Source organism: Pelophylax lessonae, assembly GCF_965119305.1.
Source record: "Pelophylax lessonae genome assembly, chromosome: 1".
NCBI classification, from domain to species: domain Eukaryota; kingdom Metazoa; phylum Chordata; class Amphibia; order Anura; family Ranidae; genus Pelophylax; species Pelophylax lessonae.
In genome coordinates, this window is record NC_138768.1 from 151,131,778 (window position 1) to 151,159,230 (window position 27,453).

Genomic DNA, 27,453 nt, shown 5'->3' on the forward strand with positions numbered 1-27,453 from the left:
CAGGGCTCGCACCCGCGATCCTCTAGCGGACGCAGCAGACGCGCTGAACGGCCTGTAAAGGCAGTATCAGCTACTATATGTCTTCCCCCCTCTCAAATTGCTGCTGAGATTTCTCCGCAGGATAGAGGTGGAGGGAACTCCAGTTATCCTGGAAATTCCAAGCTGGCCTCGTAAAGCCGGGTACGCCGACTTGGACAGGCTAGTCGCGGATGCTCCTTGGAGACTGCCTCTCAGGGAGGATCTGCGGTCTCAAGGACCGATCTTCCATCGTGCTTTACAGTCGCTGGTTTTAATGGCCTGGCTATTGAGACCCAGGTACTGAAGGACAGAGGGTTGTCAGCTTCAGTTATTCCTACTCTAATTAAAGCAAGGAAAGCGACTTCCAGCAAAGTCTATTATCGCACATGGAAGACTTATATCGCGTGGTGTGAATCTTTGGAATTTCCCCCACGTACCTATTCGGTGACCCAAATCTTGGCTTTTCTGCAAAAGGGGGTTGAGCAGAAACTATCCTTGAGCACTATCAAGGGTCAGGTTTCAGCATTAGCAATCTTCTTTCAGAAGCCTTGGGCTACTCATTCCTTGGTGTCCAGGGGGTGCGGCACTTGGCTCTGCCAGTGCGCGCGCCCTTACCGCCCTGGGATCTTAATTTGGTGTTTGTTGGTTCTTCAGAAACCTCCCTTTGAAAATATCAGGGAGCTTCCCTTGCTCACATTATCCCAGAAGGTGGCCTTCTTGGTGGCTATCACTTCTGCATGCAGGGTGTCAGAACTGGCTGCATTATCATGCCATTCCCCATATCTAGTGGTTCATAGGGATAAGGTAGTTCTTCATCCGAAACCATCCTTTCTTCCTAAGGTGGTTTCAGATTTTCATCTTAATGAAGATATTGTGCTACCTTCCTTGTGTCCTAAGCCCAATCATCCTCAGGAATATGCGTTGCATTCCTTGGATGTGGTTCGGGCAATCAGGGTATACCTACGTAAGACGGATTCACTTTTTGTGATCACGGATGGCCCCAGAAAGTGGTTGCCTGCATCTGCCGCGACTATCTCCAAATGGATTAGACAGACGGTGGTACAGGCTTATTCTATTAAGGGTCGGAATCCTCCGTTCCCTGTTAAGGCGCACTCCACTCGAGCGCTCAGTACTTCCTGGGCCTACCACCATCAGGCGTCAGTGGTCCAGGTGTGCAAGGCGGCTACCTGGTCGTCGGTTCATACCTTTACAAAATTTTATAAAGTTGATGTGATGGCATCAGCGGATGCCTCATTTGGCCGCAAGGTTTTGCAGGCCGCAATTTGAGGAGACCGGTGGTCTACCTCGAGGGTTTTTTTCCGTTGGAATTTCAGTTGAGTCTCATCGTGTGATTGATGAGCCTTTAAAACTTCTAGTTGGCACCGGTTGGGCCTTCTAGATTGGATTTTGATTTCCATTTTCCCACCCCTCATTTGTGGCACTGCTTTGGGACGTCCCGAGTTGATATTAATCAAGGAGGACTACGTCTGTCAATGAGCGACAGAGAAAAATGGATTTTTGTAAAATCTTACCGTAAAATCCTTTTCTCTTAAGCTCATTGACAGACGTAGTACCCGCCCCTCTGTTTTTGAGTTGGGTTGGGTTAAAGTCTCTAAACACTGCTTTGTGACATAACTGATTTGCTGTAGCAGGAAGTGAGAGGATATACCCTCTGGGACTGCCCCTAGGGTGTGGCCAGAATGTTTTCTTTCCTGTCTAGTCCTACTCCTGTAGAGGGCAGTATAACCCGAGTTGATATTAATCAAGGAGGACTACGTCTGTCAATGAGCTTAAGAGAAAAGGATTTTACGGTAAGATTTTACAAAAATCCATTTTTATTTAAATACCTGTACAAATCTTTACTTGCCCATAAAGTCCCAATCCCCTTGGTTTTTAGGCACCTAACAACGTTACAATACTATATACAGTGCCTTGCGAAAGTATTCGGCCCCCTTGAACTTTGCAACCTTTTGCCACATTTCAGGCTTCAAACATAAAGATATAAAACTGTAATTTTTTGTGAAGAATGAACAACAAGTGGGACACAATCATGAAGTGGAATGAAATTTATTGGATATTTCAAACTTCTTTAACAAATAAAAAACTGAAAAATTGGGCGTGCAAAATTATTCAGCCCCCTTAAGTTAATACTTTGTAGCGCCACCTTTTGCTGCGATTACAACTGTAAGTCGCTTGGGGTATGTCTCTATCAGTTTTGCACATCGAGAGACTGATATTTTTGCCCATTCCTCCTTGCAAAACAGCTCGAACTCAGTGAGGTTGGATGGGGAGCGTTTGTGAATAGCAGTTTTCAGTTCTTTCCACAGATTCTCGAATGGATTCAGGTCTGGACTTTGACTTGGCCATTCTAACACCTGGATATGTTTATTTGTGAACCATTCCATTGTAGATTTTGCTTTATGTTTTGGATCATTGTCTTGTTGGAAGACAAATCTCCGTCCCAGTCTCAGGTCTTTTGCAGACTCTATCAGGTTTTCTTCCAGAATGGTCCTGTATTTGTCTCCATCCATCTTCCCATCAATTTTAACCATCTTCCCTGTCCCTGCTGAAGAAAAGCAGGCCCAAACCATGATGCTGCCACCACCATGTTTGACAGTGGGGATGGTGTGTTCAGGGTGATGAGCTGTTGCTTTTACACCAAACATAACGTTTTGCATTGTTGCCAAAAGTTCGATTTTGGTTTCATCTGTCCAGAGCACCTTCTTCCACATGTTTGGTGTGTCTTCCAGGTGGCTTGTGGCAAACTTTAAACAACACTTTTTATGGATATCTTTATGGCTTTCTTCTTGCCACTCTTCCATAAAGGCCAGATTTGTGCAGTATACGAGTGATTGTTGTCCTATGGACAGAGTCTCCCACCTCAGCTGTAGATCTCTGCAGTTCATCCAGAGTGATCATGGGCCTCTTGGCTGCATCTCTGATCAGTCTTCTCCTTTTATGAGCTGAAAGTTTAGAGGGACGGCCAGATCTTTGTAGATCTACAGTGGTCTGATACTCCTTCCATTTCAATATTATCGCTTGCACAGTGCTCCTTGGGATGTCTAAAGCTTGGGAAATCTTTTTGTATCCAAATCCGGCTTTAAACTTCTCCACAACAGTATCTCGGACCTGCCTGGTGTGTTCCTTGTTCTTCATGATGCTCTCTGCGCCTTAAACGGACCTCTGAGACTATCCTAGTGCAGGTGCATTTATACGGAGACTTGATTACACACAGGTGGATTCTATTTATCATCATTAGTCATTTAGGTCAACATTGGATCATTCAGAGATCCTCACTGAACTTCTGGAGAGAGTTTGCTGCATTGAAAGTAAAGGGGCTGAATAATTTTGCACGCCCAATTTTTCCTCTTTTTATATTTGTTAAAGTATGAAATATCCAATAAATTTCGTTCCACATCATGATTGTGTCCCACTTGTTGTTGATTCTTCACAAAAAATTACAGTTTTATATCTATGTTTGAAGCCTGAAATGTGGCAAAAGGTCGCAAAGTTCAAGGGGGCCAAATACTTTCGCAAGGCACTGTATAAGGGACGGAGGCAAACACTTACTTTTCTAGCTACTTAGAGATCAAAACCTTTCCAAACCTCAAGAAAATGAAATTATATATTCGTGATTTATTTTGTATGGTATAATCCATTTTTGAGGTTAACACACCCTCATACACCCTGTGTTTGCGACACTTGTCTTGAGGTTAATACACCCTCATATACTTTGTGCACATTGTCACTTTGATTACCATTATTTACCCTTAACACTGAATCACCTTATCTTTATATTCATTTATGCATGATTTTACATCACCCATCACTACCGTTTATGATATATGTATGTATGCCATGAAATTATTTATTTGTGTATGATTAATTTTTTTGAGGTTAATATACCCTCATATATTTTGTGCATACGGTCACCTTACTGACTATCATTACTTACCCTAACACACTTGCACCAGTGCCCACTTCCCCATTTTATACTGTGGTTGGCTCGATCCACCGAGCTCCCCGGCGCTTCCATCTTTGTCTGGTATTCCTTCCAGGTCCCGTACCTTCGACCATGCATTAGGTCAGGCTGCGATTACATTACTCCCGCACATGCGCACCAGAGTCACATCGCCATGGCACAGATCGGGGCTGTAAATTTATTTATTTCAGGTACTTATATAGCGCCGTCAATTTACGCAGCGCTTTACATATACATTGTACATTCACGTCAGTCCCTGCCCTCAAGGAGCTTACGATCCAAGGTCCCTAACTCACATACATACACAGTAGGGACAATTTTTTTTATACAGGATCCAATTAACCTACCAGCATGTCTTTGGAGTGTGGGAGGAAACCGGAGTACCTGGAGGAAACCCACGCAGGCACAGGGAGAACATGCAAACTCCAGGCAAGTAGTGTCGTGGTTGGGATTCAAACCAGTGACCCTCTTGCTGCTAGGTGAAAGTGCTAACCACTACACCACTGTGCCGCCCTTTTAAATATTGAATATATTGTAATTTTAAACTTGATATTTAATAACAAGGGTCAGTTTCAATTAATGGCATGCGCGGCTCAGTGAACATAACTGACAGAACAATGCATTCATGCCAGAAGAGACCAATATGGTCTCTTCTGCCATTAATACCCTGCCTGTCAGCCATATGTTTTACAATCAACTTTATTTCCACTTTAAGGTGAAAAGACTTTCTCTTTGCATCTTCAAACTGTCTTTATTGAGATTAAAAATCTCATGACAAGCTGTTTGCTTCTTCTAAGCGCCTTATTACCCCTGTATTAATTTAGTCAGGCTTTTGAGCTCAAAAGCCTGACTAAATAATACAGAACAATCAGTGCAGGCTATTTTGGATTATGTAAAGTTGATCATCCAGACTTCACAGCAACTGATGCTGATGGCTCCTGAGCTTTCACAAATTGTTGTTGGAAGCAACTTATTAGAAATGCTTATGAGGGCTGCACACCGCTCATTCAAATCTTCAGCTCTGCCTACAGGAGTTTGAACACACTTCAAAGCCACTGCAGGTTAACTTCACCTAAATACTTTACCTCGCTTGCAGTTATTTCGGTCACCACTGCAAACTGCTCCTTGGGCTCAATTTGAGTAGGCCCCTTTCCCACTTTATTCAGTTCATCACAAGCACTATTCTGCATTGCATGAAACTCATTCAGATCATCACTATTATCAGAATAAGACACATAGTCATCATCTGAAACATCAAACTCTATCTCCTCATCCTCATTGGAGGAGACATCCTCACAATCCCAGTTTTGGTATGTGACGATGGCACGTACCCTGGCTTTACTAACAGGTTTTGGCCCTTCCTTTCCCTTAAGGCATTAATTGATTTGGTCATGAGGGCTGCACACCGCTCTTGCAAATCATCAGCCTGACTAGCAGTTGAACGCACACACTCTGAAGCAACTGCTAGTTGGCCTTTTAATACCTTTAAAGTGGAGTTCCACCCGTTTTTTCAACAATACAAAAATTGCTTTTATTCCCCAAATGATCACAGTATTGGTGACTTTTTTTTTTTCTTGCTCCACTTGCCCTGTTGCTAGGGGTAAGCAATTTTCTGCCTCCTTCGACGCCGCGGCGAGATATGTCACTTCCTGCGCCGCAGGGGCTCCTGGGAGATGTCATCATTCCCAGGAGCCGTGGGAAGGAATCATTGCATTTTTTCAAAACCGGAAATGACGTTTGGCGGAGCTCTCTCTCTCTCTTTCCTCCCCAGCTTCACACTCCTGTTACTGTAGCGCTCATCAGATCGGGACTGTCGGATCGGGATTTCTCCTCTTTCGGCTCCTCCTCATCTTGATATGTCAGAGTGGAGAGAAACCTAGGAGATGCTGATTGCTAAACCTTTGGCACGGACAGCTGGCGGAAGAGATGCGGCTGCTGTGCTGAAGGGGAAGAAGATCGCGGCTCAGGGATGCCACTGGTTGTCAGATCGGGACAATACAGAGTTTGATTACGTGCCCCCTACACACATTGTTTGCTTTAAGGAGAGGGGGTAACAAACACTGTAAAGTCCCGATCTGACATCCAGTGGCATCCCTGAGCCGCAATCTTCCTCCCCTTTCTGCAGCCGCATCTCTCCCGCCAGCTGTCCGTGCAAAGCTTTAGAAATCGGCTTCCCCTAGGCTCCTCCTCCGCTCTGACATATGAAGATGAGAAGGAAGGAGCCTCAGAAGAGGAGAATCCCAAATCAATGTGCCGCGCTGTATCTGAGGTCTGCCTGCTGGAGGAAAGATGCAGCCAAGCCGAGGGAAGGGAGAACTGCACTGGGGACACCAGGGAGGGGGGGAGAGAGGGGAATGAGAGTATTTGTACTAGGAGGGGTGGGGAGAAGATGATTACTTCTAGGTTGGATCAATATAGGGGGGGGGGGGGTATTTGTGCTGGGATAGGAAATTTGAGAGGTGACAGGATGACATTTTTTCTAGCAGGGAAATTGGGGAGGGGGGGTGCTAGGAGGGGTGATTTGTGCTGGGGGGGGGGATTCGTGCCAGGAGGAGGGATTTGTGCTGTTGGGGTGGGGGGAGAATTTGTGCCAGGAGGGGGGATTTTTGCTGTGGGGATTGTGGGGGGGGGGGAGGTTCTGTCTAGGAGGGGGGATTTGTGCTGTAGGAATAAGGGGAAGAGGATTTGTGCTGGGGGGATGGGGGGGGGGAGGATTTGTGCTAGGAGGGGGATTGGGGGGGGGGTTGTGCTAGAAGAGGTGATGGGGGGGATTTGTGCTAGGATGGGGAATTATGGCGCTGTTAGAAATGGGGATGGGGGGAATTTATGCTTGTAGGGATGATTGGGGGTATTTGTGCTAGAGGGGAAAATTGGGGGGAGGATTTGTGCTAGGCGGGGGAATATGGTGGGATGTGCTAGACGGGATATTTGGGGGGATGGGGGGAAGAGGATTTGTCCTAGGAGGGGGAATTTTTTTGGGGGGAGGGGGGGTTTGGGGGAGAGGATTTGTGCTAGTAGGGATAATTGATGGGTATTTCTGCTAGGAGGGGAGGAGGACTTATGCTAGGAGGGGACGTTTGGGGGAGGGGAAGATTTGTGCTGGGAGGGGGGGGATTTGAAGAGGGGAGAATTTGCGCTTGGAGGGGAAATTTTATGGGGGGGTGCAGTTTGGTGTCTTCGCCCTGGGCGCTGGATGGCCTTGTCCCGGCAATGCTTGCGGGAGATAGAGGATTATGTGCGCCCCCCCTCACGCGGCGCCAAGGTACATTTAAAATTCACGGTGGAATTAAAGGTGAAGTGAAAATCTGTTTCGTCAGCTGCAAGTGAAAATTAGCAATACTGTAAAAAATAAATGGATATATATATATATATATATATATATAATCTCTAGATTGTAAGCTTTAACAAGCAGGGCCCTCTGATTCCTCCTGTATTGAATTGTACTGTAACTGTATTGTCTTCCCTCACATTGTAAAGTGCTGCGCAAACTGTTGGCACGATATAAATCCTGTATAATAGTAATAATATATATGATACAGGTATGTTTAACATAAACAAAGTTAGCCACAGTAACAATGTATTAGACATTCATGTGATATCAATTCTTACCAGAGACCAGCACAGCAGTAGCTGTGTTGCCATAACAGGGTGGGACCTTCCTTTGGAGGTGCATGCTGGGTAACCAGCAGCACCTATTGTAGGAAGTAGTAACATGTGGGCTTCACACGCCCACAATTAAGATGGGAGCCCCCTGCTGAGGAAAAATCAAGGTTAGTTTATGAAGAATGTCATTTATAAAACATTATTTACTTTAAGTAGATAGGAAAACAATTACATTTAGCCAATGCTGTGATCATTTGGGGAATAAAAGCAATTTTTATAATGTTGGAAAAACGGGTGGAACTCCACTTTAAGTTCATCCTCTGCCTTCTCCCTTCTCTGTGATTCTATATAAGAGAGCATGTAGAAAATACCAACCCACTGTGGACACTGTCCTCTTCTCTGCTTTACTTAAACCAAACCCCTTAAGGCTAAAATCTACAAAATGATCTGAGACTTTATCACCCCAAGTCTTATTCAAGGGAGAAGCATACTTTGCAAATACTTTAGCAAGAGGCTCCCACTCATTTTTTTCTGGCCCAGATAGGTAAGCTGCACACTTCCTTCTGGACACCAGACCTCTCTGCAGCCTTTCTTTTCCTAAACAGCTTACACAGCATTTTTACCTAGCACAAGCTACACAATACACCACAGAAAACAGGTCTGCTTCAGTTGAATTTATAGCGCAATCCTGGCACGAGCCCCCAACTGTTTTGCTTGCTTGCGTCAGGGTTACTTTGCGGTATAAACAAGGAAGCTCAGACCTCTGCAGGGTATAAATGCACTTTTACTAAACAAAAGCATGCTGTACATACAAACTATTGCAATATTAGGAACATATCACAAGACTGGCAGATATAACAATGCCTAACACATGAACAGCCTATGGTCTGTAAACAGCAGAAATACGCTTCTTAATGAAATAAATACTTAGCTCTGGTGGTGGGCTCAGCAGATCTCTGCAACAACAGGACAAAGAGGTCCTCGCCGCATGTTTTCTCCAACTACAAACAAACAAACAAGCCAGGCTGCATCATGGATGTTTAAGGGCCAAAGGGTGAGGTAGAAGGGGCTTTTCTCATGCAAATTGACCCTTTTATAGCCCTGTATACAGAAAGACCACCCACAGGATGTGGTCATATCTTTTGACCACTCCTAGGTCACTTTGAGTGAGGTCATCCACACATGGCTGCACCCCCCCCCCCTACAAGCACATGGTTCATTAAATATGCGGCAGCCATTTTAAAACTACCTGTGGGTGAGAGAAATTATTACACATGTAATGGGAACATTTGTAAAAAAAAAAAAAATCCACAACTGATACATCCTGTTTGAACCAATTTGAGACGTTCCTCTCTCCGTCAGACCCACATGGTGGTATTTCTTGTAGCCATCACCTCTGTGAGGGGAGTGTCTAAACTGACAGCTTTAGCTTGCAAATAACCCTTTCTGGTTCAGCATAAGAGCAAGGTGGTGTTGAGGCCTAGCACTTCTTGCCTAAAGTAGTTTCTGCCCTTTACCTCCAGAACATCCTTCATCTTCTAAGAATATAGGATATTATATTTCTACAGTATAGGACACAGGCAAAGTATTCATAGACCCTAGATATAAGCTTATATCTTATAGTAATTGGATACAAACAGTTTTTCATCAAATATGTCCTGGGTGCCTCCCCTATAACTCTACTTCACTAAATGAGTGGTCAGTTTTTTTTGTGTCCTAAGCTGATGGACCTCTTCTTTGCTATCCACATAATGTAAAAAAAAAAATACATGATTCCTCAGACCAGGCCTCCTCCTTCTGTTGCTCCATGGTCTAGATCTGATGGTAACATGCCCATTGTAGGCGCTTTTACACGGGTCAGTATGGGGACTCTGGCCGTTCTGTGGCTATGCAGCCCCATACACAACAAGATTCCTATTTTCTGCTTTCAACAATTCAACCTATTAGATAACATGTTTACTTGATGTCTAATATATCCCACAGACCTCCAGATGCCATGGAAATGATATAATATTATTCACTTTACCTGTCAGTGATCCTAATTTTATGGCTGATTGGTGTGTATCCACTTCAGTAAACTTACTGGGCAATGTAGAATCCTCACTGCATACTTTCGATATACAGTAAACAAACTTTTTTGATGCAGTTATCGCCACAGTGCCAGTTATGATCCCCAGAATACCCAATGTACCAAATTTAGGACTCTACCTCTTAATATGCCCTGACCAAAAGAGCAGAACTAGCCATCTCAGACTGTTATCAGAATTGTTCCATAAGAAAGGTATAGTAGCAAATTGGTTGATGTAAGCTTAAATGCTGTATTAAAAACAATAGGACAATTCGAAAGTTACCCTCTTGGTACTTTAAAGGTGACCACTGAAAATGTAAAGTTTAAAACATCTGCAATTTTTTATAGGACAATAGTAAAACATGTTTAGTTTTAAAAAATCAGATCTGTGTATCTATTGCCGCAAAACAGGTGTGTACCCCTTAAGATAACATTTGGCCTCTATATGTTGCGAATAAATGCAATTTAGAAAATCTATAATGAAACACCCGACGCATTTCAAGTCCTCTTTTCCTCAGGGGTGTATCCATAAGTAGGATTGCAATCAGTAATTCAGAACACAATGCTGATTTTACATCACCAGTGCCACATCAATATAAAAAAAAATATATATATATATATATTTTTATATATATATATATTTATTTATTTATTTCTGGGTACCACTTCTCATTAAGGTCAAAGAAGAGCCCAGATCCAAGTAACAGGGTGCCAAGCCAGCAGAAGCTACTAGGGCCAGAAAACAGCCCACTCTGAGGTTGATCCACAGTGTAGAAATCACTGCAGAGGGAGAGACTATGTAAAATATGTAGACAACTTGTAAAGAGCAAACTGGCATGTGCTTTCTCATGAGAGGAGCATGAATCTGCTCCACAGTACGCCAGACCTTTGCCACTGCAGGATGGAAGAGGATTTATGGCTGTGGGGGGTCCCGATAGCGGCAGTGTGTATCCCACTGATACTGAAAACCGTAGGGAATGTTCTACAATAAAAAGGATTAAAAAATGGCTATGGCATTGTAAAGTGGGGTACACACTATAAGAAAATCGGGCGAATAATTGTCCGATTTTTTTTTTTTTTTTTTTTTTTTCCTCGTCGTTTCACAGCAAATCGGAACCGATGAAAGAATTTTCGTACGTCAGGCTTTTTTTTTTCGTTTTAATGGTTTCTGATCATGCGCAGTCTTTTCTGATTTTTCTTGTACAAAATTGTATGAAAACGGTACACATTAAACAAAAATCGTTCTTTATTTCCCTTACGAGAAAAATTTTGGAGTTTGTCCCTTCGAGAATTTTCTTACGAAAATTCTGAATCGTCTGTAGAAAGTTCTGTACACACTATGAAAATCGTACGAAAATTCTTTGGACGAGCATGTTTGCCCGATTTTTCTTATGGCACTTTTCCACTGCAAGTACCGGCTCGGCTCTACTCTGCCCTGCTTGGCCCGGTTTGCTTTTCCACTGCTGGTACCGCATGGTACAGTGTTGGAACGGTTCGGTACAGTACAGTATGGTTTGCTTTTCCACTAAAGTAGTGCTAAAGTTAAGTGGGTGGGATAACAGCGATTCTCTGACCAATCAGTGGCTAGTTGTGACTGCATGCAAAGGATTGTGGGGTAAGGTACCTCTTGGAACCACAATCGAGGTGGTACTGTTTTTGAGAGCCGTACAGTTTGGTTCCATGCAGTGGAAAAGCGCCGCTGTACCGAACCGTTCCTACACCGTACCATGCGGTACCAGCAGTGGAAAAGCACAAAAGCGAGTCGAATCGTTCGGTTCCATGCAGTGGAAAAGTCATTAGTGTGTACGAGCCTTAAGTATCTACCTACAATCTAGCGCTGGATGTTGTCATATGGAAGAAAATAAAGCTGCAACTCCTAACAAGGAAATTTTTTCCAATTCGTTTGTTTGTCACTAAGATGATTGGAGCATTACCTTTTGAAGATGCTTTGCATAGTACTGACTCTTTCTAGGTTGGTGATTTCCGAATTTGAGTACTATTAAGGTAAGAGGAAATTTTGAATGAAAACAAGTCTCTCTGACACACAAGATAAGGAACTCGGGGCCAGCATTCTGGTTGTGTTTCTGCCTTCACATTGTAAGGCGTTCTGGTAGGCTTTTTTTCCTCCTTTTTTTTCTGTGTCTCAATTCAGGACGTGTGTTTTTTTATGTGTTTTGTCGCGATCCAAAATTGTTCCATACAGACAAAATGCAGCATGTTCTGCTTTTGTTGACTGCACTGGAATACACTGCACCTGTATGAACTAGGGCCACAGGAATTACATGGAAAACATGCGTGCGTTTTTGATGCAGATTATAAATGCACTACTAGACTGCAACTAGTTAGAACCGGCCCTTAATGATCTTATTTTTCTTAATTTCTTATTAGATAAATTGATGGCCATAGCCATTCTCACCTTTGTGACTCTCCTCTCCTCTACTCCTTACATGGCTCACTTTTATTACCCTAGGGATCACCTTCATAATGTGGAAGTGTGCATAACATAATTGCTCAATATGGCAAACTTACCTGACAGGGCCCCTCATTGCTGCAACGGCCAGCCACAATCTTTTTTTTTTTTTTTTTTTTTTTGCCTGATCATCTTTAGAGTTGAGTTTCTCAACTGTTTTAAATCGCTGGCATAACCTGAACGTGCATAACTCTGTACACAATGAAAAGGATTGCTGGCAGACCCGCATAAGCCTTTTCCTCCTACGTCCTCCGACAGTCACAGCCCCTCATTAAGCCTTCACGAGTGGGTAATGGCGCCCTCTGCAGGAGCAAGCTAGGCAGTTTGAAAGGTTAATAAAAAACTTTCTACACTTAAGACACACCTCCAGGGGGCCGTCCCTCAGCCATTATCCTGACAGTTACTACTGTCCTTCAGTTTTATGCTGCCTAGCGTCAGGAGTAGGCTAGGTCTTCCCAGCTGGGACCTAGTGTCTGTTTCTTTTTTTTTTCTTAAACTGTTTTTTCTTTGAAAATAGCTTTTTATTTTATTTTATTTACTCGCTGTCGCTAGTTAGTCAGGGGAATTCCTGGAGGACTACAAGCGACAGCAGAGCTGGGCCTCCCACTGGATGATAAAGAACCTTATGGAGTCCCGGCCTGCCAACGAGTGTCGCAGGTCATTAGTGCGCCCAGTCCTCGCAACGACAGTGCCCCTTAGGAGGGGGACAGGCCTGCGGATACCCGTCTTCGCTGGGATGTCTCAACTCCGGAACACCCGCAAGTTGCTAGCATCCTTTCTGGCTGACGGCACCCCCGCTCAGGGTGGGATTTGTTCCGTATCAGAGCGATGCCCACATTCTCTACACTGGTGATTGATCTTACCCCTGTGCCCCTGGGACTACTGTCTGTGGCGTTGTTCTCTGAGCCCACTCTTGGGGGATGGCAGTACAAGGTGGCTTCTGTGAGATCCCCTTCCTGGCCCTTTGGTGCGGCCCCCCCCTTCCTCCCTGCCCCTGCTGGGCGTGCTGCGGTTAACTCCGCTATGGCTGGGGGGGGTGTGGGGGCTTGCTGTATCCTGGGGGTACTCTCTGGGGTTCCCTGTGGTGGCCAGCACCTGTGCTTTTTACTTTGTCGCCATTCGCACGGCCGCCATTTTGGGTGAGGGCAGGCTGTTTGGCCTCTGTGTGGGCAGCAGCCATTTTAACTCATCGTTTTGGTGCTGGTTTGGGCACCATCTTTGCTGTGGGCGACCACCTAGTAAGGTCGGCGGCCATTTTGCCAGTGCTTCCTCCCATAAGTTTCTATCAGGTACCATGATTCTGTGGCTCAGGGCAGGCATAGGCCTCTAGTGCGTAAGGTCACTACCTCTTTTCTCTTATCTTCACTGTAGCAGCTTGTGGTTGGCAAGTACACTGTTACACTGTGGGGTGATTTTAACTGTTTCTGCAAAAATGGAGTCCCAGGATAGCAAATTCCCCGCAGACCTGGTTGGTGCTTCAGGAACCCCTGAATCCTCTTCCATGGCCTCATTATCTGCTGCTCTTTCGACTTTGGCGTCCAGAGGATCTGCTGATGTCTGAACGCACTTCTCAAAAACGGCTGATGCCCTCTGTCTTCTGACTCTGAGCCTGTTTAGGTCGCCATGGACAACGTCCCCCCTGAGGGGTCCCAGTCCTCACATTCCAATGGGGAGGAAGAAGAGTCTTCCTCAACGGCATTTATTAGCTCCGTTAAGGAGACTTTAAATCTTGACGATGAGCCCTCCCAGTCAGGTAAGTGGACTGCCTTCGGGTTCCGCAAAGCCCAGAGGTCGGGTCAGGTTTTCCCCTGCCACGAGGAGTTTCACAAAACAGTGAACGACCAACGTCGTCGCATCAAACATACGCTGGTGGTGCCTAAGCGGTTTAAATACCATTATCCTTTTGCGGATCCTGTAGACAAACGTTGGACGGTGTCACCTAAGGTGGACCACACTGTTTTTAGGTTGAATAAATCCACCTTGATGCCAGTGGAGGACTCCCCAGTGTTCAAGGATCTGGCAGATAGGCGTGTGGAGACGCTTTCCCGTCACCAAGTACTTGGTGGCGGGCTCCCTGCTCAAACCGGTGTTTGCTTCGATGATGGTCTCTCAAGCTGTCACGGCATGGTCCAGGGTGCTTCGGCACACCCTGGTGGCAGAGTCAGCCCCTCTGACTGCCCTTGACATGGTGGATCAAGTGACCCAGGCCATGATGTACCTGTGTGACACGGCCTTGGACGAGGCTCCTTTGGTCGCACGGTGGTCTGCGGTTGGAGTTGCGATCCGCCGCATTATTTGGCTGAAGAGCTAGTTGACTACGCTACCAAAAAGACTGTCTGATGTCCCTTAAGTGGGTAGTCGTCTTTTTGGTGACACTCTGGATGAGTTGATCAAGGGGCTTACAGGGGGTAAGAGTAACCTTTTGCCCCAAGCGTCTAAGGGGAAATACCCCCGCGCTAGCCGGGGTCATTATTTCAAGGCTCATCGTGGGTCCTTTCGTGCCTTCGGGTCACAGGATAAAGGAAAATCCTTCAAGACCTCAGGTGGTCACAAGAAACCATGGTCCGGTAGGTCACAAGAAACCATGGTCCGGTAAGCCTAAGGCCGGTTTGGCGGCCCAGTCCACCTCTTCCTGAAGGGATGCCCTCACTGGTTTCATGGGTGGGGGGGAGGACGTCTGCGTTACTTTCAGGAACCCTGGTTGTCCCGAATTCAGGACAGGTGGGTTCACAAACTGATTCGTTCAGGGTACAAGATCGAGTTTTGCTCTCGCCCCGCAGACAGGCTCTTTCCATCAAATTTCCATCTGACTCCCGATCGTTTAAGAGATTTCAAGGGGGCGGTGCAAGATCATCTTGCCCAAGGAGTCGTCGTGCCAGTCCCTCCACGGGACAGGTTTCGCGTTTTTTTATTCCAAAATTGTTCACGGTGCCCAAAAGAGGGCAAAGTACATCCGATTCTGGGCGTAAAGTCTTTGAACCACTTTGTGAGGGTACAGAAGTTCCGTATGGAATCCATCCAGTCGGTGGTGGCATAGAGTCCAGGGGATTTTTTGGCCTCCATCGACTTAAAGGATGCGTTTCTACACGTTCCTATCTACGAAGGTCATCAACGGTATCTCCGCTTCACAGTGGCGGAAGAGCATTATCAGTTTGGGGCATTACCTTTCAGTCTCGCTTCGGCTCCCAGGGTATTCACCAAGGTTTTGGCTCCGGTGCTTGCTGTGCTGGGTTTACAGGGGATTGCGATCCTCCGTTATCTGGATGACCTCCTGGTTAGGGCGAGCTCGTGTGCCACCTTGACGAGCGACCTATCGGTCATGGTTCAGACACTCCAGGAGTTCGGGGTGGACCATCAACTTTCAGAAGTCGGCTCTGACCCCTTCTGTTCACCTCAATTACCTGGGGATCGTCCTGGACTCCGCTCAGGCAAAGGTCTTTCTTCCGGAGGACAAACTCCGGAACCTACAGGGCGAGATCTCTCCTCTCTACGGGCCTGTATGCGGGCTCTGGGTATGATGGTTTCGGCCTTCGAGGCCGTCCCATTTGCTCAATTTCACACGAGAATTCTGCAAACAGAGATTCTTGCCAGACAGAACGCCTCAGTCGTTGGACAGGAGGATTTCTCTGAGCCTCCTCGCAAGATCGGATCTTTTGTGGTGGCTCCTGTCGCCAACTCTGTCACAGGGCAAGTCCTTTCAGCCTCTGCTGTGGACGGTGCTCACCACGGATGCCAGCCTGTCGGGCTGGGGTGCAGTTCTGGGCTCACTTTGTGCCCAGGGATCGTGGTCGGCGGAGGAGGCCTCCTTGACGATCAACGTCTTCGAGCTCGAGCGATCAAGCTCTCCTTGTTCCATTGGACAACTCGTCTTCATGGTGGTTCGGGTTCAGACGGACAACGCCACGGCAGTGGCTTGCATCAATCACCAAGGGGGCACCAAGAGTGCCTGGGCGGCCAAGGAAGTGGCTGCGATTCTGTCTTGGGCCGAGACGCACGTTCCGGCGATTTCGGCTGTTCACATTCCGGGTGTGGAAAACTGGCAGGCGGACTACCTGAGTCAATAATATACAATAGTGTTTAAAATATCCCAAAAAAATATATATAAATGTGTGTGCATTCAAACACTGTGAAATTAATCAAGAGTAAAATGACCAGCAAAAGTAACTTCCACTGTGAAAAATCATTAAACCATAATAAACAAGTAAAAAATAGTCCGTTTCCACTGTGTGTCACTCCAATGGTTGAAAAATTACATATAATATAAACAGTTCTCATCCACTAGTGCAGTGTTCACAGATCATTAAAGAATAGCGATAATAGGATGACCAGATGAAATCCCGTTGTGTGCTGATTAAAGAGACACCAGACAGATCCACCACCTCCGTGCTGCATGCCCCTCAGCCCAGCAACTCACCCCAGCTATTTGCCTTCCATTCTCATGGAAAAGGCCATCTGCGCATAGATATAACACTGGCAATCAGGACAAGGGTAACACCGACACTACTTTGATTAGGCAATCCTCTCTTGCTCCTATATGAAAGAGAACAAAAAGGGCCCCACTAGTGTTATAATGTTAACAATATTAAAATCAATTATCCTCTAATATTGCCTGTACAGTTAACATATCTTGTAAAGCACATAGTCGCATATAGAAGGGGATTGGGGTGCTCACGTGGGCTCTGGTGTTGTCCGCGATGATATCCTGAACAGCCCGAGAGACACCGCTGTTCACTACCATTCACCCGATCAATCCACTGGTACGTCGTGTGGCCACACCCCTAATGTTTCGTCACTTCCCGACTTTATCAAAGTCATGTACACAGTAGTTGGAAGCAGGACCTGATTTATTAGCGCAAGAGCCTGCCTAATTTAAGGACTACCTGAGTCGCCAGACCCTGGACCAGGGAGAATGGTCCCTGCATCCGGAGGTGTTTCGCCTCCTTTGTGCCCGGTGGGGGACTCCGGACGTGGATCTGTCCGCGTCCCGTCTGAACAACGAGCTGGGAAGGTTCGTGGCCAGAACCCGCGACCCTCTGGCGGACGCCACAGACACGTTGGTGGTGCCCTGGCAGCGGTATCGGCTGATTTATGCCCTCCCTCCGATTCAACTGTTATCCAGGTTCCTCCGCAGGTTGGCGTTGGAATGGGTGCAGGTCATTCTGGTGGCCCCAGACTGGCCGCGTCGGTCTTGGTACGCAGACATCCTGCACATGGTCGTCGAGCCTTCCTGGCGGCTTCGGCTGAGAGACAGTCTGTCTCAAGGGCCGATCTTCCATCCTGCTTTACAGTCTGATGCTTTGACGGCGTGGCTATTGAAAGCCATGTCTTGAGAGACGGGGTTTCCCGAGTGATGTCATTCCTACCTTATTGAAGGCTCGGAAAGCTACCTCTAGAAAAACTTACCATCGCACTTGGAAGGTGTATATTGCCTGGTGCGAGTCGCAAGGGTTTCATCCCCTCTCCTTTTCGGTGGCGAGGGTTTTGGCCTTCCTACAGGAAGGTGTGGATCAGCGTTTGGCGCTGGCCACGTTTAATGGTCAGTTGTCGGCCTTGGCCATCTTTTTCCAGCGTCCCTTGGCGACTAATTCCTTGATTCGCACCTTTATTCAAGGGGTGCAACATCTGGCTCCCCCGAGGAAGACTCTTTTGCCTCCATGGGACCTGAACTTGGTTCTGTCTGTTTTGCAACTGCCTCCCTTTTGAGAGCATCAGAGAAATACCTCTGCCTGTGTTGTCCCAGAAAGTTGCCTTTCTGGTAGCTGTCACCTCTGCTCAGTGTCTGAGTTGGCGGCTCTGTCTTGCCCGCTCGCCTTATCTGGTTGTTAAATGGGACAAAGTGGTCTTGAGACCCAATCCATCTTTTCTTCCCAAGGTGGTGTCTGCCTTCCACCTCAATGAGGATGTTGTCCTGCCTTCGCTTTGTGCGAAACCCAAGCATCCCAAGGAATTTGCCTTAGATTCTTGGATGTGGTCCAGGCGGTCAGGGTTTACCTGTCTGCCACGGAGTCTTTTCGGAAGTCTGATTACCTGTTTGTCCTTCCTGAGGGACCTCGGAAGGGTTTGGCTGCGTCTGCGGCAACCATTTCTAAATGGATCAGACAGACGATTGTTCAGGCCTATTCAATCAAGGATCAGGTTCCTCCTTTCCCTGTCAGGGCTCATTCTACGAAAGCTGTCAGTGCCTCTTGGGCGTTTCGCCATCAGCCTTCTGTGGCTCAGGTGTGCAAAGCGGCGACCTGGTCGTCTGTGCACACTTTCACAAGATTTTACAAACCTTGATTGATGGCATCCTCGGATGCTTCCTTTGGCCGCAAGGTTTTGAGTGCGGCGGTTGTTTAAAGAGATGTTTTTTTTTCGGCCTCTCCCTGGTGGGTTTTTATTTTTTTTGTTTTCCTATTCTGGGTTAGCTCCTGTTTGAGCTTTTGTTACCTTGTTGGCTCAGTTTTTTTCTGGCCTGGTTGATTTGTTGCCTTTTCGGTAAGTTGCCTCTTCCCACCCCTCACACCTGCACTGCTTTGGGACGTCCCACTCGTGAAGGATTAATGAGGGGCTTCGACTGTCGGAGGACGTAAGAGAAAATATAATTTTTGTAAGAACCTACTGTTCTCCGACAGTCGCAGCCCCCCCCCCCTCTGTCTTTGGATCTTGGGGTTGTTGCTTTCCGGTACTGCTTGCTACAAACTGAAGGACAGTAGTAACTGTGTCAGGATAATGGCTGAGGGATGGCCCCCTGGAGGGATGTCTTCAGTGTAGAAAGTTTTTTTATTAACCTTTCAAACTGCCTAGCTTGCTCCTGCAGAGAGGGTACCATTACCCACTCGTGAAGGCTTAATGAGGGGCTGCGACTGTCGGAGGACACAGAGAAAATGCTTTACAGGAAGTTCTTACAAAAACTATTTTTTTGCACTAAAAACCTATCTGACTAATTTTTTATCTGAGGGATTTGGTTCGGCTTTAATTTGAGGTTTGATTCCAGCAGTTTGCTATACCTCTGTGTATATTTACTATTGAAACCAGAAGGGGGGTGGTCTCCAAGAAGCTTTTTCTAAAATATCAAATGTATTAAAGCTAAATTCTCACTCTACAAAAAAATAAAATGGTTCCATTAATTGGCTCCTTTGGATCACAGGAAAATGTATGAGGTTGGTCAGCACAGCCTATATATATTTGCACTGTCCTAAGCTCAGCTTAGCAAGACCTTGGAGTGGTGGTCACTCCTATTCTCTACTAGTGCTGTTTTAATAAATATGGGTCCTATAGATCAGTGGTCCTCAACCCTGGCCTACAGGGCCCACTAACAGGCCAGGTTTTCAAGATAACTGAAATACATCCCAGGTGATATCATTTGCTGCTCAGTGATTGCAGTACTTTAGTCTGCATCTCCCCAAGGTAAAGCCTTGTACACACGCACCGATTGTTGGCCGTGAATTTTCGGCCAACGTCCGATCGGCCGATTGTCGGCTTGTTAGTATGATGCTTCCGACAACCAACTGCGACTTTTCGGCCGAACAAAATCTGGTGTGCATGCTATAACATTTTTGTTGGCCGTCACCAGAACTGCCGATTGTTCTTCATTCAGTACAGATTTCGGCAGACAAAAATGTGATGAGCAAGACTAGGCATGCTCAGAGAAGAAAAAACACAGGAAAAGTAAACCAGAACATGACATCACTTCTGCAGTTGGTTGTTGTTGGCTGAAAAAATTTGTGTGCAGTCTAGAGCACATTTCAACCAACACAACAACACTGGACAAAAGACGGCCGATCGGTCGGCCAACAATCTGTGCGTGTGTACGAGGCTTAATACTTAAAATCTGGCCTGTTAGTGGGCCCTGAGGACCGGAGTTGAGGACCACTGCTATAGATGATTACTTGCAGAGTCTTCCTGGTTGCAGGGGGTCTTAATTTTTGTGCATTTTCATTATACTTTTCCTGTAGTGAATTATAAGATATGTTCTAATGTTAGTTTTATGAGCGCACTATTGAGGAAAGGTAGTTAACAAATGTTCACATTTGGTATGTACAGAAAATTATTTTGAAACTTTTACTCTGTTGCAGCCAGTAGAAGACAGACGGCGAGTGCGTGCCATTCTTCCATACACTAAAGTCCCAGACACTGATGAAATAAGGTAAATTATTTAGGAGGGTTACATATTCTAACTATATTTGTATGTATGTATGTATGTGTGTATATATATATATATATATATATATATATATATATATATATATATATATATATATATATATATATATATATAATGTGTGTATATGTATATATATATATATATATATATATATATATATATATATTTCTCTGAGAGAAAAAAAAAGATTGGAACACTAGCTTTCACACCTGTATATCTGTTACGGACTAATGACATTTTTACATTTCAGCTCTTAGCATATTGTTTGGTCACAAATTATGTTACTACTTGTGATACTAAAGTAGTACATGTTGTTTTTTCCCATCCATTGTGACAGTGTGCTGGGGATCTTCTCCCAGCACCCACTGTCACAATTTAAAAAAAAAAAAAGCAGCCATGCAGGGCTTTGCCCACCTGCCCGAGTTCTGTGAATGGGAAAACTACAAGTACCGACAGCCTTTTGTGGCTGTTCGCTTGTAGTTCTCTACAGTGACAGTCGCAGGAGCCCTGTATTGCAATGATTTGCAAGCTCCTAGTAAGAAAAAAAAAAAAAAAAAATATATATATATATATATATATATATATATATGTCTTTTTTACAAAGCTGAACTTACCCTTTTTTTTTTTTTTTTAAACTACGGTCACTGTAGAGAACCTGTGCAAAAAAAAATCATTCTGTGCTTTGTCACAGGTTTGTACTTACCTTGTCTAATGGCTGTGACCTTCTGCCTTGCTAGTGCGATCCATTATTTAGTGGGCTGAAATAACTGTATTAAAGCCTTTCTTGAAAAAAAGCATACATTTCTGGCAACTAAATCAACAATTCCTAAAACATGACTATTTTCAGAAGCTCATGGCTAAATTCAAACTGGAACACACAGCTGCTGCGGCGCTTTGCTGCTCTAGCAGCTGTCTGTTTCCAGTTGTGGTAGTGGGCAGTGTGGTGCATGATTCAGCACATCACACGTCTCCTTTTTTTTTTTTTTGTACAAACTCTATTTGAAGTGTGTGGCACTGTACAGCGGAGTATTTATATTTTCTAATTGTTTTTTTTTTTTTTTCTTTGCAGTTTCTTGAAAGGTGATATGTTTATTGTCCACAACGAGTTAGAAGATGGATGGATGTGGGTTACCAATCTTCGTACAAATGAACAAGGGCTTATAGTTGAAGATTTGGTGAAAGAAGTGGTTAGTCCATGTGGTTTCTTCTTGTTTTTTAGATGTACATTTGCTTACAGATTTTAAGTTTTTGATGTTGAGTCATTTGTGGAGACAAGTGACTTAAAAGAAAGCTTGTAACACTTAAGGGCATTAATAAGTGCTCACACTTTATGCACCTTGTTGTGTTTTTTTTTTTTTTTTTTTAAATTAAGGTTTTCCAGTATATTGCAGTCCTGAGTCTTATTACTTCAGCCCCTAATTCCAGCAATTGTGGTCGAGTCTTGCCTAATGTTTACCCTGGTTGATGTGGCATTTTTTAATTATGTAATACCTTAGATGTGCCCTGCGCTAAATAAATAAATAAAATTAAAAAGTAGATTTATGCATAAAACCTGGGTTCGATTATAAAAGTAAATGTGTGCTTATTAAACCTAAATTAATTTCTCTTTTGTTCATGAAGGACACAGCTTCTCATCTTCTTGACTACATGGGTTATACTGCCCCCTACAGGAGTAGGACACTAGGCAGAAAAGAAGTTGACTACGCCTATGGGGCAGTCCCATGGGCTATACACCCCACGTTCTGCTATAGGTATAGTGTTTTTCTGCCTAGTCAGGAGTAAGGACCTAGTTCCGTGCTGGGATCTCTGGTCCTGGCAGTTTTTTCTTTTTGAATGGAATTTTTTTCCTCTTCTTTTTTTATTTTGTTCCTGTAAGATCAACAATCAAGTGCCAAACTGGGTCGATGTACTGGATAATCTAGATCCAGAGGGTCCCCTCAGTCTGGCCAGCGAGCGTGTGCTGACTGCAGCTCCGTGCCAGGTCGGTCGTGACCTAGCCCCACTGGGCAGGGACTGGCCGGTGAGTTAAACATCTAGAGAGGGTGCATATGAACTGGCTTCAGCCTGAGTTGCAGCGTTTCCTCCTGGCCGACAGGCACATTACAATGGAGCGGTGGTCTGTCAGAAGTGGTGCCCACCCTGTTCCTGGTGTGGTAAGTAGCTGTCCCCCCTCTACACCCTGGAGGGTTTTTGGGCTGCATGTGGGCCTCTCCCTGGGAATGTTGGACCCCTGGGATCCTCTCCCTCCCAGTCAGCATGTGTGTCCCCCTCCCTTTTCTCAGTGGTCCTCTGCAGGCCCTTGCCCTCTATCTGTGAGGATGATTCTTCTGCTCCTCTAGCCGCGGATGAAAAGGCGTTAGTGGATGCGCTGATTGAATCAATGTGGGGAAAACTTAAAGATGGAGGATGCGGGTCACCATTGGCACCCACAGGTCCTCCAAAGGTGTTCCCCTTTCCCACCTCCTTTGACAATATTGTCACAAACAGCGGGGGTGCCCAAAACGCACCTTTGCAATCCCTAAGCGTTTTGCAATGTGGTACCCCTATGAGAATTCCCTCAAAAAATGTACGGTTCCTCCTGTAGTGGACTTGCATGCAAGTGCTGGGTCTGATGGTCTCCACCTTTTGAGGCGGTTCCGTTTGCTCAGTTCCATACCAGACCTATGCAAAGAGTGATTCTTGCCAAATGGTACAAGGATCCGCAGTCGCTTGACGATCTGATCCTGTAGAGTCAGAGTACAAGAGGGTCTCTGAAATGGTGGCTCCGCTCCCCGGCACTTCGTCTGGGAAAGTTGTTTTTTCTTCCCCTGTATTGAATAGTGATTTCCACGGATGCCAGCCTGTCCAGGTGGGGAGGTGTCTTGGGAGTATACTCAGCTCAAGGTGTTTGGACTCGAGAGGAGGCCAGTCTGCCGATCAACATCCTGATGATTCGGGCGATCAGGCTTTGTCTGTCTAGTGGACAGATCATCTGCAGGGATGCCCGGTGAGGATACAATCAGACAATCCTATGGCGGTGGCATATGTCAATCATCAAGGAGGCACAAAGAGTTCCCTGATGGCCCGGGAAGTAGCCGGCATTCTGAGGTGTTCAGAACTATATGTTGCGGCCCTCTCTGCTGTGCACATTCCGGGGGTAGAAAATTGGCAAGTGGACTATCTCAGTCAGCAGACGTTGGATCAGGGAGAATGGTCTCTTTACCCAGAGGTGTTTCATCAGCTGTGTCTCCAGTGGGGGGACCCCCCTCATGTGGACCTGTTGGCCTCCCGTCTCAACAGGAATGTGCAGAGGTTCGTGTCAAGGTCTTGGGATCATCTGACCGTCACCGCAGACGCCCTGGTTGCCCCTTTGGGGTCATTATCATCCGATTACGCTTTTCCTCCAATACAATTGAGTTTGGAAGGCGTACATTACTTGATGTGAGTCTCAGGCGGTTTCTCCCCCTTCCTTTTCTGTGTCTCGCCTTTTGGAGTGTCTACAACTAGGTGTAGATTAACGTTTGGTTCTGGGCACCATCAAGGGCCAGATTTCTGCTTTAGCCATATTTTTACAAAGGCCGTTGGCGGCGAAGTTCTTGGTTCACTCATTTGTGCAGGGAGTTCGCCATATGGCTCCTCCGGTGTGATACCTGGTACCTCTGTGGGATCTCAATTTGGTACAGTCGGTACTTCAAAAGCCTCCTTTTGAAAACTGTCGAACTTCCTTTGCTCACTGTCGCAGAAGGTGGCCTTTTTTGGGCGCTTTTACTTCTGCGCGTAGGATGTCGGAGTTGGCTGCATTGTCCTGTCGGTCACCTTACCTGGTGGTTCATAGGGACAAAGTGGTGTTACGACCCTGTCTGGCGTTCCTTCCTAGGGTTGTCTTGGGGTTTCATTTAAATGAAGGTATTGGGTTGCCGTCCTTATGTCCTAAGCTGAAACATCCTAAAGAAATTGATCTACATTCCTTGGATGTAGTCAGGGCAATTTGTGTATACCTGGCGGTGACGGAATCGATTCGAAAATCTGATTCTTTGTATTTACAGATGGACCTCGTAAGGGGCAGGCTGCATGTGCTGCGACCATTTCCAGATGGATCAGCCAGGCGGTGGTTCAGGCCTATTCTATTAAGGGTCAGGTTCCTCCTTGTCCTGTCAAGGCGCATTCTACGAGGAGGGCGCTCAGTGCCTCCTGGGACTTTCGTCAGGCGTCAGTGGTTCAGGTGTGCAAGTCAGCTACATGGTTGTCTGTACACACATTCACAAAGTTTTATAAGGTGGATGTACTTGCATCTTCGGATGCTACGTTTGGCTGCAAAGGTTTGCAGGCTGTAGTTGCAGAGGTTCCCGTCTCGAAGGTATATTTTTTCCTGATGGTGAGCTCCAGTTTTCCTGGTTAAACTTCTGTTTTACCTGGTTGGCTATGTTTAGCTCTTGTTGGGAATTTATATGTATTGCTGTGTTTTTCCCACCCCTCATGTTGGTACTGCTTTGGGACATCCCAAGGGTCGAAGAAGAAGAAATGGAGCTGTGTCCGTCTGTGAATGAAAGGGAAAACTGGATTTTTCTCTTACTGTAAAATCCTTTTCTCTGAGGTTCACTGATAGACACAGTACCCACCCTGCTGTTGGGATGAGTTATGTATTCTTCTGACCCTGCTTGTTACAAACTGAAATCCTATAGCAGGAAGTGAGGGTATACCCCCTGGGACTGCCTTAGGGGCCGTAGCTAAAATTGGTCCCGCCTAGTCCTACTCCTGAAGAGAGCAGCATAAGCCTAAGGGTCTAAAAAGACATGGAGCTGTGTCCGGCAGTGAACCTAAGAGAAAAGGGTTTTACGGTAAGACAAAAATCAAATTTTTTTTGTTGCAGAGGTTTCCCAAAGTCTAACTTGTACCTTAGCGTAGACTTCTGGGAATATTGGTGAGCCAATCGCACAAGCAGAAAATTACATTTCGGGGGGTCTTCTGTACACCATCTGTGTACAGACCGCCTCCAGGTTGGAAAATTGCATTGACTTTTAAGTCTGTAATGAGAGGATCCTGTTAGGGCCTCCTAGGTGGTGTATTCTAGTGATAATAAAACAGGACTATAAAGCAAGAGTGATGTGTATACCGGAAAATATGATTTTGACAAATTTCTATTTCCTTTTTTTCTAAGGGGAGGGAAGAAGATCCACATGAAGGCAAGGTGTAAGTATAGCACAAGAAAGAATTATATCAGTTGCATTATTAAGTTATTTTTTTCACATGTATGAAAGAAGTAGAGTGGCAGAGTCTTTACTTCTCTGACTAGTTCCTCAGACAATCTGTTATGCTCATTTTCTCCTGATATTCAGCTATAAAGCGTTTCACATTTATGGATACAATCTTGTACCGAAGGCTGCTATACATCATGGATTAATTTGATATGTAGTATGTATTGAGAAAAAAATTACACCATGATTATCTTGGTTCATGCAAAATGTATGTAAACACAAAGCCAAATCTGTTTTTTTTTTTTTTCTCTAGCTTTCTCTTTTCCTCCGCTTTCTTTAATAATTGTTTGTTTTTTATTTCTTCCCTTTAACTTCAAAAGATGGTTCCATGGGAAAATCAAAAAACAGGAAGCATATAATCTTCTTATGACAGGTATATTATTTATAAAATGTATTTGTGTATTTTAGTATGTTATTCTGCATTGTTATCCAATTGTAAATAATGGCACATTAATGTGTATTGCAGCATACATGACTTTGTGAATAAATGCTTTGCCCATGTAGGAGTGTACCTGCTAGGAATTTGCTTTAAGCTATACTTGCCGCTACTTGCACCATAGTATACTGGCACCTAGAGCTGCACAATTAATCGTAACAGAATCGAGATCGCGATTCACTCCCCCTGACGATCTTAACATGACACTTGCTCGATTCTTTACATAGCTGTGAGGGAGCAGCTGTCAAAAAAAAAAAAAAAGAGCCTCCTGCAAAAGCCTATCAGCATTAGTCTCCCACTGAACTGTAAACACAAATGATTACATTGTATCTTTTCTTTCCCTCTGCCAGAGGAAGGAAGTTTAACCTCTTAAAGACTAAACCTTTTTCCTACACTTGTTGCTTGCAAGTTAAATCCGTTTATTTTTCCTAGAAAAGTAGTTGGAACCCCCAAACATTTATATATTTTTTTTTTTTTAGCAGAGACCCTGCAGAATAAAATGGTGATTGTTGTAAATTTTTATGTCACACTGTATTTGCGCAGCAGTCTTTCAAACGCAATTAATACACTTTAATGAATAAAAAAATAAAACAAAACCGTAAAGTTATCCCAATTTTTTTTTATAATGTAAAAGATGTTACACAGAGAATCGTGATCTTTATTCAAAGCAAAAAAATCGTGATTCTCATTTTGGCCAGAATCGTGCAGCTCTACTGGCACCAAAGACCTCCATGTTCTTGCACTCATTCAGTTGAGTACTCTGTTATGCAGATCAATCAGAGCTTTGATTGGTTGTACCTTGCTTGCATTACACACATCTCACTGTTAGCAAATGAGACTTCATATCACATTTTGTGGCCAGTAATGGGAATGCAAATTCTGGTCCCAATTTGCTTAGATTTGGACTGTAATGTGTGTCCATAGTACAGATTTAAATTAACAGCTACCAACTGTGTGGTACAAAGCTGAATTAATTTGCCACCATTGTCTGTAGATGTGAAGGAGATTGAACAATTAAGATTGTGTGTAGTTGTCTAAATCCTGAATATCAACAGAACATGTGTGCAATCATCTGGGACGGTTTCTTTGCCACTATTTACTATTTTCTTGATATTTTATCCCTTTTGCTTAATTTTCTAATCTGGATTAACATTAGCCTGATTGGGATTCTTACTGAAAATAAAATGTTAACTATGGTAGTTGTATTATCTATCTAGTGTTTTATCCATTTTATTTTTGATCTGATTATATCTCTGTCTACTGTTCCTAGTTGGCCAGATCAGCAGTTTCCTGGTGAGGCCTTCTGACAATACTCCTGGTGATTATTCGCTATATTTTCGGACCAATGAAAACATTCAGCGGTTTAAGATCTGCCCAACATCAAACAATCAGTTTATGATGGGAGGTCGGTACTATAACAGGTAACACTGGTGCAATTTCACCTGTGGAAATAGTTTATCGTAATGTGTGTTTAATGTAGAGGTTGTGTTTTTTTT

General features: G+C 44.9%; 1 protein-coding gene across 4 annotated transcripts in view; it reads left to right on the forward strand.

The window, feature by feature from the left end:
* RASA1 (RAS p21 protein activator 1) overlaps positions 1–27,453 on the forward strand; it is a 371,358-nt gene that overhangs the window by 91,519 nt on the left and 252,386 nt on the right. For all 4 annotated transcript variants that reach the window (XM_082265664.1, XM_082265665.1, XM_082265666.1 and 1 more), the window contains exons 4-8: positions 20,199–20,269; positions 21,357–21,474; positions 25,425–25,456; positions 25,842–25,894; positions 27,228–27,378. In XM_082265664.1, coding sequence (XP_082121790.1) covers positions 20,199–20,269; positions 21,357–21,474; positions 25,425–25,456; positions 25,842–25,894; positions 27,228–27,378 — 425 coding nt within the window. The remainder of the gene's footprint in view (positions 1–20,198; positions 20,270–21,356; positions 21,475–25,424; positions 25,457–25,841; positions 25,895–27,227; positions 27,379–27,453) is intronic.